Source organism: Musa acuminata, chromosome BXJ3-11 (assembly GCF_036884655.1).
Source record: "Musa acuminata AAA Group cultivar baxijiao chromosome BXJ3-11, Cavendish_Baxijiao_AAA, whole genome shotgun sequence".
Lineage (NCBI taxonomy): Eukaryota > Viridiplantae > Streptophyta > Magnoliopsida > Zingiberales > Musaceae > Musa > Musa acuminata.
Window position 1 is genome coordinate 31,865,009 of NC_088359.1, and position 18,717 is coordinate 31,883,725.

General features: G+C 44.1%; 4 protein-coding genes across 4 annotated transcripts; 3 read left to right on the forward strand and 1 right to left on the reverse strand.

Annotated features, from left to right (window-relative positions):
- The first annotated feature begins 623 nt into the window (after positions 1-623).
- LOC135652123 (dormancy-associated protein homolog 3-like) lies at positions 624-1,589 on the forward strand. Its single transcript, XM_065172840.1, has 3 exons — positions 624-822; positions 923-1,105; positions 1,223-1,589. The coding sequence occupies exons 1-3, from the start codon at positions 687-689 to the stop codon at positions 1,327-1,329; spliced, it is 426 nt and encodes a 141-aa protein (XP_065028912.1). The 5' UTR covers positions 624-686; the 3' UTR covers positions 1,330-1,589.
- A 2,236-nt stretch (positions 1,590-3,825) lies between these two features.
- On the forward strand, positions 3,826-7,405 carry LOC103972703 (leucine-rich repeat extensin-like protein 3). Its single transcript, XM_065174440.1, has one exon. It carries the CDS (start codon positions 3,875-3,877, stop codon positions 7,211-7,213), a length of 3,339 nt encoding a protein of 1,112 aa, XP_065030512.1. The 5' UTR covers positions 3,826-3,874; the 3' UTR covers positions 7,214-7,405.
- Positions 7,406-11,440: 4,035 nt separating this feature from the next.
- On the reverse strand, positions 11,441-12,236 carry LOC103972409 (protein RALF-like 33). The gene has a single exon (XM_009386743.3). It carries the CDS (start codon positions 11,999-12,001, stop codon positions 11,642-11,644), a length of 360 nt encoding a protein of 119 aa, XP_009385018.2. The 5' UTR covers positions 12,002-12,236; the 3' UTR covers positions 11,441-11,641.
- A 1,061-nt stretch (positions 12,237-13,297) lies between these two features.
- LOC135585356 (small ribosomal subunit protein eS21-like) lies at positions 13,298-15,930 on the forward strand. Its single transcript, XM_065173578.1, has 4 exons — positions 13,298-13,368; positions 13,656-13,757; positions 13,855-13,987; positions 15,540-15,930. The coding sequence occupies exons 2-4, from the start codon at positions 13,708-13,710 to the stop codon at positions 15,603-15,605; spliced, it is 249 nt and encodes an 82-aa protein (XP_065029650.1). The 5' UTR covers positions 13,298-13,368; positions 13,656-13,707; the 3' UTR covers positions 15,606-15,930.
- The last annotated feature ends 2,787 nt before the right edge of the window (positions 15,931-18,717 follow it).

Below are 18,717 nucleotides of genomic sequence, written 5' to 3' on the forward strand. Positions count from 1 at the left end.
GCAAATGAATAATATTACAAAGATTTAAGTGGTGCCAATGAAATTTAATACCATTAAATGCTTTCTACATAGTCTTAAAAGTCAAATAACAATTATTCTAGAATTATAAAGAAATAAAATCTCTCATGAACCTAAAAGTTTGGAAAATTACTCCTGAATTATATAGATAGATTGATAGATAGGTAGTCAAATTATGTATAAAAATGTGGTGGAATGCACCACTAACAACGTCATGTTATTTAACATATTTTTACTTGGTGAAATTTGAAAGAAGAAATCAAGTCCAAAGACTTGTATAAAAAATAAGAACTTTGAGGGGCCAATATGCGAAATTACCTGTCATGTAGGACCCGCACAATCCTATCCAACGGGCGCGTGTGGGGACGATGCAATAGACTACTAGTATAAAATTAACGTGAGCGGCACACTCCTTCGAACCCGATCTTATCCTTAGAAGTCGTGGGACCGCCCTCCGTTACCGTCATGATCAAATCCAACGGCTGAAGGAAACCCACTTGGACCGATCGTCGTTGGTCCCACGCCCCACGAGATGGAATCCCCGCCCTTCTTGGACCAGCCTATAAACACATACCCGCTCTCTTACCTTCCTCGGCTCCCCACTCGCAGTGGATAAAGCCGACGCCTTCAGGAAGCTTCAGTGGAGTGCAAACGTGACTCTTTACTCCATGGGGCTCCTCGACAAGCTCTGGGACGACACCCTCGCCGGCCCCCGCCCCGAGTCCGGGCTCGGCCGCCTCCGGAAGTACTCCTCCTTCGCCTTCCGCCCGTCCTCCTCCTCCCCTCTCACCGCCGCCGACAAAGGTACAGCGGAGCAGACCCTCTCTCTCTCTCTCTCCGTCTTCCTTTCTTGAGCTTGTAGTTTGGGAAGGCTTGCGGATCTGGCGTATGAAATCCATGGCAGATGAGGCGGCGACCGGTGGCCTGGGAAGGCCGTACGGCGACGAGGGTTCCGCGGAGGCGGCGGCGGCGCCGAGGGTAACGAGGAGCATCATGATAAAGAGGCCTGCCGGGTGGGCGTCGCCGGGGGGCGGGACGCCGCCGTCATCGCCGGCAGGCTCGACCCCGCCCGTCTCTCCCTTCTCCGGTACGATCTACGGCGTCAGTCGTTCGCCTACGTTCTCAGGGCAGGAGAAACCTCCGCAGGTTTCCTTTTCTTGTTGTGAGTGCTTGTGACGGTTGATTAGTTGGTGTGAACGAGCAGGAGCGAACCGTTTTAGGAGGAAGTCGATGTCGGACGCGCAGGCAACGAAAGCGGACGCGGTCGCGGTGGAATCCACGAGCTCTTCTTGTCCTCCCTTCGAACTCTAACTCATGTTCGCCTGCTGCTGCTGCTTTAGAGAGACTGTTGCTTGGAGAGAAATCGCTGTTCGATGATCAAATAGCTCTATGTGGGTGGTTGTACGTTAGAGAAGGAGGCGATGCTGTTTGTGTTACTCATCGAGGTGTTGTGTGTGTAGTTTGTGTCGAGAGAGAGAGAGAGAGAGGGAGAGATAATCTTTGTTCTTAGGCACCAGCGTGGTGTAATAATGAGCTTTTTAGATATGTACATGGGAAAGTTGGTAGTGCCAGATTAATGCTGTGTTCTCTAAGTAGTTTGTATCAGAGAGAGAGAGAGAGAGAGAGAGAGAGAGAGAGAGAGAGAGAGAGAGAGGAGGGGATAATCTTTGTTCTTGGGCGATAGTTTGGTGTACTAAAGTGCTTTTTAGATATGTACGTGCGAAAGTTTGTAGTGCCAGATTAATGCTGTGTTCTGTAAGTAGTTTGTATCAGAGAGAGAAAGAGAGAGAGAGAGAGAGTTTGTTCTTAGGCGATAGTTTGGTGTAATAATGTGCATTTTAGATTTGTACTTTGTGCTTTTTAGATTGGTAGTGCCAGATTAATGTTTTCTTACCTGATGAGTTCATGCTGGCTAATATTTTTTATTTTATTATTAACAATATAAATATAAATATATTTTATATGATAAATATTTATATTTTTTGTTGTATCATATATTTGGATTTCGTATATATCATCAGGGATACGACACATTTAAGCATCACCCACGTGGTAGCAAACAGAGAACTACTGGATTGACGTGGAGTGAGACAACCACGCGACCTTCGTATTGTTTGACATCGTATAGGTCGGTGTCGGACACTCTAGAGTCGTTCTGTGAAAGTTAGGACGGTGCCAACCCGAACGACAATGCGTGTGGCAACCCGTACGACGTCGGACACCCTAGAGTAGTTTCGTAAAACTCGGGACGGTGCTACACGACACCCCTTAGTGCCAAGCAATACGGGTCGGTCGACGCTTAGTGCCGAACAACCCAGAGCTGCTCCACAAAACTCGAGACGACATCGCACAACGCCAACCCGTGCGATGCCAGACACCTTAGAGTCGTTTTGCAAAACTCAGGATGACACCGACTAGTATGGGTCGGTCGACACACGTCTGTAGAGTACAAGTCATCCTTCCGAGGAGTCGATGATCATTAAAGGATCGCGTACGATCGACCACCCCAGAGCATATATAAAAGCCAATCCTCTAAACAATGAGAGGGTCAAGGAATATTGAACTCTCTATCAATTCACTCCATTCTAATTTAAACTTCGGAGGAATTGAGTCGGGAAATCCTCCTCCCGATCTCGTCCTAAGTGTAGGGGCTTACGATGGAGAAGTGAGCGGTGAGGCTCGCAGCTCAACCCGACTCAGACGTTTGTTTCTTCCACTCGATTCTCCGTCTAGGCAACATTACACATCCAAGATTGGATCATGCCATGTTGACTCCTCGATCACAATGTAAAGATTCATCGATAGTTATATCAATCAATGTTTTAAATATGAAACTAATGTAAAAAATTCAATGCATACAAATTGAGTTTGGGTGAGGGACTTAATTATCAGGAGGAGCGATGATTAGAGCTATGGGCAAGTAAAGATGTGTCTTTTATAATTTTATTGGGTGGGCATAAGATGTGTAAGTATATTTAATTATATCGAATAAAGTTGAAAATTATTTTGCACCTTCAACTTTCACATCAATATTTAAGATATTTAAATATATCGAATGAAATTTTAGATTCTTAATTAAATATCATGATATTTAATTATATGAAATGATGTTTTGAACTCTCAATTTTTCATGAGTGGGTTTGGTATACTCATGTTTAAGGTGTAAAAAAAAAGATTGATTAGTCATAGAGTTTAATATAAATTACATCATGATTAAGATTTTTAACCTTTAATCTTTAATTAGTGGCTTTAATATCTTATGTCGTACTAATATTTAAGGTATTTTTATAAATTATTTTGCTTACAATATCTGTAAACAGCTGCCAACTTCATTATAATTGTGTATACAATCTCGTCTCTGAATCAACATGTTGGTCGGACCAAAAAAATTAGTGACTAGATTAGTTGGTTTGGTCTACTAATCAGACCATTATAATAACGAAAAATACATGTAATCTATGTTTAAATGAGGTATAGCTCAAATGATAAAAATGAAGAATATCAACATAATAAAATATAATTTGAACTTTAAAAATATTAAAATATTCTATTTTTATTATTTATCATAAATTATATTAAAAAATCTAAAAAATTAGGCAATGGGAGCCACAGACGCGGGATTACAACCTTTCCCTCCTTTTTCGCGGGTTAACGGTCACCATCCCACGCCAACCGTCAATTCCTCCGCCCAAAACGAACCTAAAGGAGGCAAACTAACTCCAACAAAGGAGCCTAACCGTTCACGTACCGCTGCTTCAACAGCTATAACAACCCCTTCTTCCTCCTCTTACCTCCCACTCCCCCTTATAGCAGCCTTGGGCTTTCCAGGGCGGGGAAGCCACACCATCTGCCCACCATGGAGGCCTGCCTCCGCTCTCTCCTCCTCCTCTTCCTTCTCTTCTCCTCCTCCTTGTCGTCCGCGTTAGCTCTCTCAAGCGTCGAAGCTGCCCTGATCGCCCGCCGCCAGCTCCTGGCATTGTCCAAGAACGGCGACCTCCCCGACGATTACGAGTTCGACGTCAAGGTCGACCTCAGCTTCCCCAACGCCCGCCTCCGCCGCGCCTACATCGGCCTCCAGGCCTGGCGGCACGCCTTATACTCCGACCCCTCCAACTTCACTGGCAACTGGGTCGGCGCCGACGTGTGCGGCTACCGTGGCGTGTTTTGCGCCCCGGCACTCGACGACCCGAAGCTCACCGTCGTCGCCGGCGTCGACCTGAACGGCGCCGACATCGCTGGCTACCTTCCCGTCGAGCTCGGCCTCCTTACCGAGGTCGCGCTCTTCCATATCAATTCCAACCGCTTCTGCGGCATCATCCCCAAGAGCTTCTCCCGGCTCGTGCTCCTCCACGAGCTCGACGTCAGCAACAACCGCTTCGTCGGGCCGTTTCCGATGGTCGTCGTCGGCCTACCATCTTTAAGGTACCTCGACCTCCGGTTCAATGACTTCGAGGGCGCCCTCCCGCCGGAGCTCTTCGACAAGGGCCTCGACGCCATCTTCCTCAACGACAACCGTTTCAGCTCTCCCATCCCCGACAACTTCGGCAACTCCACGGCGTCGGTGGTGGTTCTGGCCAACAACAAGCTCGGCGGCTGCATTCCCGGTAGCACCGGAAGGATGGGAGCCACCCTGAACGAACTCGTACTGTTGAACAACGGGCTCGTCGGTTGCTTGCCGTCCGAGGTGGGGGAGTTGGGCAACGCGACGGTGTTGGATGCGAGCTGGAACTCGCTCACCGGCGATCTCCCGACGAGCTTTGCGGCGTTGAGCAAGGTGGAGGACCTGGACTTGTCGCATAACGTCCTCACAGGAGTGGTACCGGAGAAGCTCTGTCGCTTGCCGAGCCTCACCAACTTCACGTTCTCCTTCAACTACTTCAAGGGCGAAGCCGCCGAGTGCGTGCCCTCGGCCGGGTCTGATGTCGTTTTCGACGACAAGGGCAATTGCCTTGAGAAGCGGCCCGGGCAGAAGTCGGCGAAGACCTGTTATCGGGTGTTGAGTCGCCCTGTGGACTGCAGCAAAGATAAATGTGGGTCTTCTCCGAGCTCTTCCACTCCCTCTTCGGCGACACCGACATCTCCGAAGTCTTCACCTAAGCCGGCTACGCCGTCTCCGAAACCTTCAACAAAGCCGGCGACGCCAACATCTCCGAAGGCATCACCTAACCCGGTGACACCGCCACCTCAGGAGCCATCGCCTGCGCCGGTGGTAGCAACCCCTCCAAAATCATCACCGAAGCCTCCAACGCCCAGGCCACCGGCGAAGTCACCGCCGCCACCTCAGCATTCCGAGTCGCCAGTGACACCGGTGCACTCACCGCCACCAGCTCCGCATTCCGAGTCACCCGTGACACGAGTGCATTCTCCTCCTCCACCTGTAAGCACACCACCGCCACAGGCATTCGCCTCTCCGCCTCTTGCTCAGTCGCCATCCCAACCAGAGCTCCGCTCTCCACCTCCACCAGTAGTATTACCACCTCCACCGTTCTATTCTCCACCTCCTCCAGTCAACTCACCACCACCTCCAGTTCATTCATCACAACCTCCACCCTACTCACCACCCCCACCATCTGGATCATCATCTCAACCCCCACCTTCAATCAATTCACCACCACCACCACCCGTAGCATCATCCCAAACATCACGACCACCACCACCTCCCCATTCCGAGTCACCCGTGACACGAGTGCATTCTCCTCCACCACCACCTGTAAGCACACCCCCGCCTCAGTCATTCGCCTCTCCGCCTCTTGCTCCGTCGCCATCCCAACCAGAGCTCCGATCTCCACCTCCACAAGTAGTAATACCACCTCCACCGGTTTCTTCTCCACCTCCTACAGTCAACTCACCACCACCCCCACCGTCTGGATCATCATCTCAACCACCACCTTCAATCAATTCACCACCACCACCACCCATAGCGTCATCTCAATCATCACCACCAGTGCACTCTCCTTCATCCCCTGTATACTCACCACCACCACCACCCACAGCATCATCCCCATCACCAGCTCCGTCGGTAGCATCACCTCCAGTGCCCGTGGCATCATCTCCACAACTACCCACAGCATCATCCCCATCACCAGCTCCGTTGGTAGCACCACCTCCACCGCCCGTGGCATCATCTCCACCACCACCCACAGCATCATCCCCATCACCGGCTCCGTCGGTAGCGCCACCTCCACAGCCCTTGGCATCATCTCCACCACCACCCACAGCATCATCCCCATCACCAGCTCCGTCGGTAGCATCACCTCCACAGCCCGTGGCATCATCTCCACCAACCCCCACAGCATCATCCCCATCACCGGCTCCGTGGGTAGCATCACCTCCACCGCCCGTGGCATCATCTCCACCACCACCCACAGCATCATCCCCGTCACCGGCTCCGTCGGTAGCATCACCTCCACAGCCCGTGGCATCATCTCCACTACCACCCACAGCATCATCCCCATCACCAGCTCCGTCGGTAGCATCACTTCCACCGCCCGTGGCATCATCTCCACCACCACCCACAGCATCATCCCCGTCACCGGCTCCGTCGGTAGCATCACCTCCACAGCCCGTGGCATCATCTCCACTACCACCCACAGCATCATCCCCATCACCAGCTCCGTCGGTAGCATCACCTCCACCGCCCGTGGCATCATCCCCACCACCACCTGTGTACTCACCACCGCCACCACCAGTGCAAACACCATCACCACCGCCTACGGTGCAAACACCACCACCGCCCACAGCATCATCCCCATCACCATCTCCATCGGCAGCATCAACTCCACCGCCCGTGGCATCATCCCCATCACCATCCCCAACGGTAGTGTCAACTCCACCGCCCGTGGCATCATCCCCATCACCATCTCCAACGGTAGTATCAACTCCACCGCCCGTGGCATCATCTCCACCACCGGACGTAGCATCAACCCCACCACCGACAATGCACTCTCCACCACCGCCGGTGGCATCACCACCAGTGCAAACACCTCCACCACCCGTAGCATCGCCACCGCCACCAGTGCAAACACCAGCATCGGCCCCGGGATCTTCATCCCCTCCTCTTGTCTCCTCTCCGCCACCATCGACTTCATATCCTCCGGTCGTCTCCCCTGCTTCACTTCCTGAGCCCGAGACGTTACCGCCGGTCGGCGGATTGAGCTACGCATCTCCACCTCCACCCATCTACAAAGGCTATTAAGCTCGAGTGGTCTCGTTCCCATTTCGACCATCCGTGCACTCGTTGGGGAAGAAATCATCTCGCTCAGGCTAAAGAGCATACCTTATTCCTTTTGGATGCATGCAATCCATCTTCTGCTCTGTAATGGATCTCCAATTCTTCATCTTTTATGTATCTTGATGATTATATGACAGTCTTTTCATTGCATTTTCACGGTGGAGCAATTTTTCACAGACAAATAATTGTTCTCGGGCTTGTCGATTGATGAAGTTTCATGCATAGGACTTTTACCTGACCACTAATAATTTACATCAATAAGGATCATATTATGCTACGTGTATTAATGTTGGGTATGATTTCATATATTTCATGACATGATTGATAATGTTTGGAGGATGATGTCATGCCAATCGTATCACTTAGTGCTTAGTTGTCGACTGCCTAACGCTTAGACGTTGTTGATTATCACAGTATTTCTCTATCAAAACACAAATCAACCAATTAGTATGCACCCTAATGAGCCTTATTCTAATTTTTAAATTAAATATTCTTGATAAAATTTGATTAATATTAGCAATGCTCGACTCAATCCTTGATAAAATTTGATTAATTTCAAAAGGGTGCTTGCTACGATACTAATAACCATGATATGTAATTTTGAATAGTATCATCTAGTACAGGTGGTACGTATCGATCCGATGATATATCGGTACACGGACCATCTGCTATCAGACGGAATGTGCTACAGTAAAAGAAAGAAATATTTAAAATCATTCGGTACGTTCTGGTGTATCGAACGGTACACGGTATCGTATCGTATCGAGCCAACCTCGAAACATCGGTACGGTATGGTATTACATACCTTATTAATAACATGTGAGAAATTGCTGAGGCTGTATAACATTAATAAGCAGTTTTTTTTTTTTTTTTTCTAGTCAGTATACAATGCACTATGGATGGAAACTAACCACAGAATCTGCAGATGTGTGCAAAGCCAAGAGGGAGGACTCAGTTTTCAATCAATGAAATTGTTCTCCTAAACTTTCCATGGCTCAGTTGTGAGCCTGCAGGTTGCTCTAGATTTAAGTTCAGTCTGAGGCAAAGCTTGCCAGAGGAAACAAGTTATCTGATGCTGTGCTTGGGAATTCTGCGGAAGCTTGCCAGAGGAAACAAGTTATCTGATGCTGTGCTTGGGAATTCTGCGGTTACTGTTTATGAATGAGTTGCAGATGTTTTGCCAGTTGGCTGCAACTGTAGTCTGCTGATGCGGGCAAAGAGAGATTTCCCTTGCATTATTTCTGACACTAACATCCCTCCTCCCACTTCATGAAGCCTTCATATTATTACTTCAGATGTAGCTCACTTTACCAATGTTTCCTTACCACAACATATTGTCCATCAAATCTTTCTTTCTATCAATATATTTTATCCGTTGTGCATGCATTGGTAGCAGAAGCAGAGAGATTACACCACCAACTGCTACTGTGTGATGTCTGCATCACTTTCATTCACTTGCACTAGCTCAGACTGGGGGTTGTTGGCAACTCCATCCTTGATGGATAGCAGATGATGGAACTCGAATGTGCTGCTGAGCTTGTAGATCTGATTTCTGCATCACAGCACAGCATGTCTCTTGATGGACTTTTTTTCAGCAGTGGAAATCACCTTAATTTGGATCTGACACAGATCAGAGACACACATGAGGTGTTTACCAGCCAAATTCTCAGATCTAACAACATTGAATAGCACCCACTTGCTTCAGCATTCCAGGGTAGATCTAAAGCATCAGGGTAGAAGCATGAGCTGGATCCAAACCACAAAGTACCAACTGATGTCTATGTTCTCTGTTTCAAGGAACAACAGCTTCATATTAGGGTGACATGTTAACGTTTTATGTCACTCCAGAGTTTCTTGTCCTGTTTCGAAAACTTTCAGCTTACACTCTTCAGAAACAAGAAAACAAGTTCCCATGAAACCATTCCTTATGATAAGAACAAAGCTTTATTCATTCTGTTCTAAAAAACCAAAAGCAAAAACCAAGAACAAAGATTCTTTTGCTCCTCTTGTTAGCAACTACGACATAAAACCTTGACAGTAAATCCAGAAAAACAAGCCAAACCAGTGTGGACCTGAGAGGACAGTTTCTCGATGCAATGCCACTATTGGCAGCTGTTGAAACATCAAATTGGCTGGTTCATCTGGTTGCCACTGTTAGATTGGGTGAGTGTACCATTATTCATGTGCTCCAGGTCTGATGATTGTCTGAGTCAAGTCTACCGACTTTGGTTGGCCATGACTACTGCAGTTAGATTCTAGGTAATTAGTACCTATCAGAAATGTCATACTTTGAGGGTCACAGCATAATATTGACTCGACTTATCACTTCTCATAACTTAAAGGTACATAGAACATGTTTTATCTTCATAGAACTAACATAGATACAGAAACAAAAATTTGTTAAGGTCTGCTTTCAAGGTTTTTCTTCCTTCAAGCTAAATATGAATCGATATTCCTGACCTTGGAACTCCAGTAGCATGTGTGAATTCACTTATAGCAGAAATCAGATGTTTACGTTCAAACTGACGAGGCAAACATTGCAAGATGGGGACATAATTTACAAGAACATCGATCCCCTACAGAGTCTCCAGCTGGCTATGACTGGTCTTGTGCTCACACAATTGTTTGAGATATGAAAATAAGAACAGGAACCATTAACTTGAAAGTCGATAGCTGGGTCAGCAAGTTTTCCTTTTCATTTTTCGATTAAGGTAATCTTCTTTCTTTTGAAAACACTAGGTTCTCTAGGGAAGAACCTCCTTGAGTCTCCATGTTCAAGTCCAGGTAGACGTGGCCTCAAGGTAGCTATCGGTGGACAAAGAACATGAGAGTTGAAAATGATGTTGCAACCACTTAAAAACCAAGACAGAATCTTTCTACGCAAATATACATAACTTCCCTGGTTCCCAGTCTATATTTTCCACTAAGCCCATGAAAAGCAATATTCATCTCTTCCTTGTATCAAAACCAAACAAGGTAAAAAGATATGTTTTATATCTCTTTTGTCATCTGAAACATATTTATCATAGCTTTTTATCAATGCTTGCTATTCAAACATGTTCTTAAAATCAAGGATGGCAAAAATCTATTTTTCAAACCATGCAAAGAAAAAAAATATAAAGTTGATGTATGGTAGCTCTTTTAGAAGGAATACATGAGCAATCACAAAGATGATGGTAGCTCTTTTAGAAGGCATCCTAAACCCCTGACTTTTAAGTTGGCAGCTAAATAAGATAAATACTAACACAAGATAACCCATCATTAGTCAGGAGTAAGAATCAAAACCTTGTAGACTAAAGTCTCTCTATGATGTTCTTGTCAAATCTCCTTAGAACAAAAGCCCATCTTAGGAAGACATACCTGTAAAAGACATGGCTAAACTTCACCAATTTACTGAAACTTGCAAGAGTAGATCATAGAAACTGGGGTCCTCTTTCTTTAAATAAATGCCAGTCACAAGCACTATGGAACATATGGTCAACACCTCGAAATCCCAACCTAAATAAAAGAGAATAAAGTAACATAAGCATCAAAACTTAGAGAAGGCAAGAGTTCCAAGTTATCCTTTTGGGATTCTGGGGTGGAGGGTGTGCTCTTCTGAGGTTTCACCTTTCTCTCTGTAAAACATAGACCCCCCCTACCTTAGCCATCCTTGTTCACACATCATCTTCACTGACTTCAAAACAAACCAATCATAAATTTTACCTATCTAAAGCAGTTACACAGTAAGTGCTGCCACACTAATATATTAAACTGACCTTTGGATGCCCTGTCCCTCACCTTTTGGTTTCTAGTGGCTAACAAGAGATCTTGCTGATCCATTTCCAATCTGCAATTTTAACTTCTCTTGCATCCAAACAACAACAATAAGCACTAGAAACCAATAGCACCATCTCAGTTCTAATAATTCAACTCCATTACCCTTAAACCAAACCCACTGTGTTACCAATTACTAAAGCTCTTTAATCATGCTTATATTTTTATTTTCTCATGAACAGGAAATCTAGAACAAGACGAAGAAGATCTCAATTATGGCAAAGAATCACATTTTCGTTACAGACATTCTAGTAGCTCGAAGTATCAAGAAGTGCAAGAATGTTTGAGCATCAAAACTTGGAAATAACATCTGCGCCTAAATCATGTTCCTTTTTCTAAAAGGAGACCTTTTTTTGGAGAGGAAATGCATAGAAGGAAACGGAAGCGAGCCATGATCAACTAAATTAAGCTTTTTTTTACACGAATCACATGAAAGCGCTGTTTACAACGCCGAAACAACAATAGCGTCATCAAGAACGACACCATTTATTTGAAACTGGAGCGAAGCAACCAAATCACATACCAAATTCGTGCTTGTTCTTCCTAAAAATTGGCGTATTTTTATATGGAAGCTTTTCAACCGCGGCACTGGGCGATGGAGGAACAGCTGCGGGAGTAGGGGTTGGCCTGGGCGCCGGGGCGGCAGTTGTAGTAAGAGGCGCCGCGGCTGGAGCAGGGGACGGTGTCGCGCTTGAGGGCGTCGTAACTGACGTAGTTGGAGGTGGCGAGCATCCGGCGGGTCACCTCGGCTCCGAGGTCGAACTGCTCGCCGGCGAGGCACTCCGCGACGGTGCCGCGGCACCCGGAGAGGGAGGGGATCCAGGCGAGCGGGACCTCGCCCCCTCCTCCTCCTCCACTGGCGGCCGCTGCGGCGGCAAGGAGGAGGAGGAGGAGGGCGACCGAAAGGAGGGAGCTTTGCGTCGGCCTCATCATCATGTGGTGCTTGCTCTTTCGCCCTCTTCCTCGGTGGAGAGAACAAATACCTCTCTCTTGCTCTCTCTCGGAAGAAAGGAACTCTTGGTATTCCAGTATTGCTTTCTCCTTCCTTGTCCTACCAACAAAGAGAAGAAGAGAGGATCTTGGTGGTGTAGAGATCTTCCAATGGATGCGTTCGCATTTGACTGGGGATTTTTACTCTTTGAGTTTTCATTCTAAGCTTAGCCGCAGATGAAAAATTACATGGAATATATAATTGCCTTCTACTACGGCACTAAGATCATCCTAAACCTGACATGGGATCCAAGACAGAAGACCAATCTTACTTGGACAAAACAAAATGTGACATTGATTTGGTGTTTAGCAATGGAATCACTTGGGATTTTAATTTTAATGCCGATATTTAGATCAATAACAAAATAATATAGATTAGTTATCGAATTTTTACACTGTGACTGAGGTGTTAGCACGGCTCGATCCAATCCTGGATATACAAGGTTGCCCACGTGGATGCTCGGGTGGTGAGGGCGAGCATCGGGTCTGGTTGAGTTCGAGCATCATCCCTCGAGCACACGGTCTTCTCTATTGACAAGTGGCCTCCTTCTTTGTTGCTGGACTCTTGCACGTAGGTCGAGGTCGAGAGGAGGATTTCTCAACTCGACTCATCCTAAGCTTAAGTTAGCTTTTGGTGAAATAAAATAGAGTTGAGTGTTCGAAGTCCTCCCCCCTCCTGATTAAGGAGGGTTAGCTTTTATACTTGCGAGAATGAGTTGATCGTACGGGGTCAATTAACTGTGATAGACTCCTCGGACGATCGACTTTAGCTTCTGTACCAGCACTGATCGACCTGCACGGATCGACGCTGCACGACGCCACCCTTAGCTTTCCAAGATGGCTGTACTGTGATGATGTCGTTCGTAAGGGGGAGCGGTAGATTGCCCGTCACGTGTGTACTGTGTACCACATCGTACTTGAGGTTTCACATCTGCATCGTCGTGTTTGCTTGTCTGGTGCAATGCCAAAATATGTTATATCAATTACTAATAATTTATATGATATTATTTATCGACTCAGCCTCGGCTCAGTTTCCATATGTGATTAGCGAAACCGGTTCAAGATTCGATTTCATTAAAGCTTGGATTGGTCAATCCTGAGAACCAAATAACACATTTGGTCCATCATCTAAGGTTGGACCGGCTCTCGCTCGGTCATTTCACCGGTTCCACTCCTGAACCGGTTCGTCTCACGTGCGAGTAGAACTAGCACGTGCAGAAACTAGGGCTGGCGACTGGCTATATATATCATCTCGAAGACGCCCTCCGCCCCGCGTCGGCGCTGCTTCCCGTTGGTCGCATCTGTTTCTTCCGGTGCGACTCGTACATGCAAAACTACTCTTCGATTCTTCGTGCTATGATTTCTGTGGTTGATATTGTTTCTTTTGCCTCAGCATTTCTGTTTATTGGCTCGTGGAAAGATTTCGTGCTATGATTTGATTACTTTGACGTTCTGCGGCTGTTCTGTTGTTCCTTTCGAAACAGAAATTTTTTCCCCTTTAGAGCATGTTTCCTTGTAATTGTGGTGCCCAGAAGAAGGCGCAGGTTGTTTGGAATTGGTTGCCTCGATCTGATTTATGATTCAAATCTTTGTTATTTAGGTGATTTTGTGATCGTTGTGCACGTATTTCGGCAAGAGAATCGACTGACAAGATGCAGAACGAAGCGGGTGAGATGACGGATCTCTACATCCCAAGGAAATGGTAATCGTCCTATAATTTCGTGGAGAGCTTCTATCTTTTTTGTGGTAAAGCGTGATTTTACATCTTATGATGATCAACCTCGATGTTGTTGTTGTAGTTCTGCTACCAATAGGCTCATTACAGCCAAGGATCATGCCTCGGTCCAGATCAATATTGGGCACTTGGATGAGAGTGGCGTTTACACCGGCCAGTTTTCCACTTTTGCACTTTCTGGCTTTATCCGAGCTCAGGTCTGCTGCCACTTTTGGATTTTCTGATGTACTTACTCATGCTTTCTGGAATCATTTGTTCTTTATGTCGTGGTTGATATGCTACTGTTTTTTAAGGAAAATATGACGCCATTTTTACTATTTTCTTCTTTTAATATCGCTGCTTATTGAAGGCTTATTTGAAAATGAGCACATTGCCCCATATATTAATGTTGTTATGGTTGCTGATCTAAGTTTCTGACCTTTTTTCTCTCACGAAAAGATGTCCTCCAACGGTTTGTAATCCAGGTTTGAAGTATGAGAGACTAGGATTGATTTCGGGATTAGTATTGGAATCTTGTCTTAGGGACAATCAAATTATTTTGCTGGATTAGTGTGGTAGCTTAATAAGTATAAGACTTACAAAAACGAGGAAAGTCATCTACATCACAGAAACCATAAGGTTGCAGAAAATAAAGAGATTAAATTTATAATACTCTTGAGATTAAAGGATTCTTGTTAGTTGGGCATAAATACAACAAAACTTATTGGGAATAGTGAATAAAATCACATTCCTTTCTTCTACAATGGCCTTTTATTTTATGTATCCAAAGGTTACTAGAAGGGGGAGGGGGAGCTGTTGTGAGTGGAAAGCTCATGTAACATGAAAATTCACCATCCTTAGGGGTATGTTGTTGTGCTCATGTCACTTGTATTTGTGTTCACCAAGTCTCCTTTATTTGTATGACAAAGGGGCTTGTCCTAATTGTCAGTTTCTGGCATTACATAGTTTTTATGCTGTATTTGGGAAAAAAATTGTGACAATTTTTCTATTGTAGTTTGTCATTATGTTACCCAATTAGCTGTTTGATTGTGGTTTGCATGGTATTTGATTTACAAAATAGGATACTTTTGTTATCAACATCTGATTGAAGGATCAGTTTAGCTACCTTGTTTTAGGTCTCTAAGTTCTGTCTGGATTTTGAGACTATGGGTACGGTTGCCAACCTAATTGACACAACACACTAAATCCTAAACACTTATTTCCTTGATAAGGCGTTGCACTTCCTCAAAGTCACAACAAAGCTTATGACTGATAATGATAACAAGATTTACATGAATGTTATGTTGGTGCATCATCGTAGCTTTTCCCTTCGGAGAGTCCATTTGAGTTGTTTATCTGTGTTATTAATTAACATGTCAGTAATCATCATAAACTTGAACCAAACAAGGGGTTTTTTTAACAATTATATTATCTGTAATAAAACAAGCTAGCTCAGATGGCCTCTCTCATTGGAATATTATTTCACCAGTCGAGAGTTATTTACATGATCATTGTAATGCTTCTACATACTAACCACTGATAGACCGAAATTTGTTTATAAGATCAGTAGGCTGAACGGTTGTTTGACATGGAAATGTGCCACTCATTATCAAACACATTTGTCTGATCAAATAGCATTACTTACATCTAGTGATGACATGTTGGATAATAAAATGGTTCTTAGCTCGACCATAGGGCATGACTGAGTACCTGTCTGTACGACTTCTATGCTCCTGACAAGTTCATCTTGTTCCACAACTTTTCCCGCAGGGTGATGCTGATGGTTCTTTGGATAGACTTTGGCAGAAGAAAAAGGTCGAAGTGAAGCAGCAGTAGAAGTCAATTGTTCGAAGCAATGCTTGATTAAAACCCTTAACGAAGGGATTAACTACTGTTAAGCTCACTTAGCTTTGCGCGAAGCCTAAATTTTGTGCTCTATGATGACGATGACATACTGGTGCTGCTTGGTCTTTTTAAACCCCATTCGAACTCTTTGGATTATTACTATTACTTCTATGCAGCGTAGCGTGTTCGAAGCCATGGGATCAAGTTAATGACTGCCTTATTTTTGGCCATAGCTGAGTTTGTGTTTTCTGATGCACTGGAAAATAAATGCTGTTTCATTTCATGATTTCATTGAATGGAAATTTATAAGTAGTCAGTCGTGTGCCAATATCACAGGCCATGATTTCTCGAATCAATCAAATGCTTAACTAGTTCTATGTTCATCTTCTTCGATGGCAAATTTATGGTCCCTCCAACTATTTCCCTCGAGTAGGGTTTTTATGCTATTAATCGGTGCATGAAAAAGAAATTGGATAATAATTTTCTTGGAAACCTAAAATGTAAATTCTCTTAAAATCAAACGCATATAAATAACAAATCGATGCAACTATACAAGTTCTTAGGATCTTCCATGATAAGCAGGGTTCTATGTTCATGCTGCATATTTATAAGCTTAAGAGCCGGTACATGTCATGACTTGGAGAAACTAATTGAAGGTATTTACAGACTATAAATTAGTGGGTTCGTCGATCCAACGTTTAGGTTTCGTCTCTTATGATGGTTTGCTGGGTCGGATCGGACTGCATCAGAAACACTCTTGAATCATATAAATAGTTAACAAAACAATGAAGCAATGCAAGTTTTTGAATTATTTTTTCATGCTGAGTATTTGTATGATTAAACTTTGCTAAAGTTTATCAGTCATGCCCAGATCAATTTAACTGAAGGTTTCAACGCTCGCTTGGGCGCCGAGGAGAGCTCGAATGATTGTTCTACTATTGACTTGATCCGTTTGATGCTTAATAAAATAATGTAAGGATACTCAAATTAGTAATGGAATGAAGGGAAGATATGAGTAAATAGTATTTGGCCTCGATTAGTATAGTCTAATGAGCCTTGTATAATTGATCCATTTAGAGAGAATATTCTTTGAATGTTTTATATTCGATGAATACTTATATGATCTAATTATTGGACGTTAGTTTCCTACTGTTTATTAGATTGCCATATGTTAAGTCATAAGTGGGGTAAACATTTTTCTTATCATTTATCTCATCTGAAAGTGTGCTTCGGGAGCTCTTTCGAAGAGTTCTCGAAGTGCAATCAGGCTTAACAAGTTAGTCATATGTACCTCTATTATAGAGTCATGACTTGCTCATCAAAAAAAATCAACGAGCTTTATTGGATGGCTCGTTGGTAACTTTTGGTGTTTGCCCTAAAGAGAGCCTCCAACAATATTTGATGTTTAACATAAGATGGATGGTTATGACAACTCTGGATGCTTAGTTGAGGAGTGTGTATCAGATAACTTTTGATGCCAAGAAACATGTATCGAGTAACTTTTGATGCTTAGCTAGAGAAGTGCAAATTGAATAGCCTTTAATACTTAGATCAAAAAGGGCACATCAGGCACATCTTATAAGCTCAGCTCGAGGAGGGTTCATTAGATGTGTTTTCAATGCTTAGCTTAAGGAGCACATTTGATACTAGGCTCGAGGAGGGTGCATTAGGTATATCTTCAATGCTTAGCTAGAGGAAGGTCGGATCATGCACATCTTCGATGCTTAGCTTGAGGAGGGTGCATCGGGTATAATTTCGATACTTAGCTTGAGAAGGGTGCATCAAGCATATTTTCAATGCTTAGTAAGAGAAAATGTGTTAGATATAATCATGAAACTAGCACCAACAAGCAATACCTCAATGAGTGAAAAAACTATAGAAGTCTTGAGTCGACAAGTGAAAAAGTCAGTGGGAGATAGCTGATGTAGCACCAGTCATATAGTACATCGTTTGGGCAAGAAATTATTGATGGGATATTTAACAGTTGAGGAGATGCTCTGGGGCTATAAGGACTAATTTTGTTGTAATAGGGCTCATTTTACGCCTTAAGCTCTTTTGAGTTTCTTTTATCTTCTGTCCCTACTTTTAGCTCCTCGAACCTGCATCATCTTTTACTCTCACCTCAGGCTAGAAAGATATATTTCTCTTTCATCCGAATCTCGATCTCTTAATCAACTAGTGGTTGGGGGAGTCAAAGCTTATTCTTGAATAATCTAAAGTTGGGGGGGGGTCTCGACTTCCTCCTCCTTGGGTTACTTGATGATGATAGATCCAAACAACTTAAGAGACTTTTAAGATCATAAAATGTTTCTACGATTATGAGTCTATCTTGACCCCAGAGTACTTGGAGAGTATACATGTTCAATACTTCACATCTCAGTCAAGTACTTGTTGTAGGTATCTCGACTTGGGCAACATCTCTCTTAACCCATTTTGTAGACACCTCTATTGGTATATCAATGTATTCGAGGTTGAGCTTAGATTTTCTTTTTATCTGCTCATCTCAACATGCCTTCAATGGTGGAGTATTTGACTTTTCCAAATGGTACCCAACTTATAGCATTATTTGATTGTCTTTTTTGGGGAGTATTGCCATTCTAGCATTACCACCTCCCGTCTACTTTCAAGTATGCAAGAGAGTCAATGTATTATTATAGCTCGTAAGAAGTTCAAGGTAAAGAGGCCCCTAACATCTAATAAAGGTTAAAAGTGGTATTTCTTTTTTATCGAAATTGGTTAGGATTGAGGTTTCTCTGGACTAGTTGACAAACATCATCAATAGCTCTTCCCCCTTCCTAAACTCCTATAAAGGGGTCATGTGCTTTGGTTAGCAGAGGTTCTATCCTCTTCTTTAGTCATCAAATAGATGAATAAAGATTGAATAGTGTTAGCCTAAGCTAGACCCCTCGAGGTATACTTCAAACTTTGTCCTTTTCTCTTTGCTTTACCTTCTTGATTCATAACTTATTTTCTTTTCTATTTGTAGGGATAAATCTCTTTACAAATAAGAAGAGGGGTGCGACCTTAGTTATCAATGCATCTGTTACCCTAGCTATCTCATTAGTTATGCTAGGGCAACTTGCCCCCTCATTAGTACATGTGA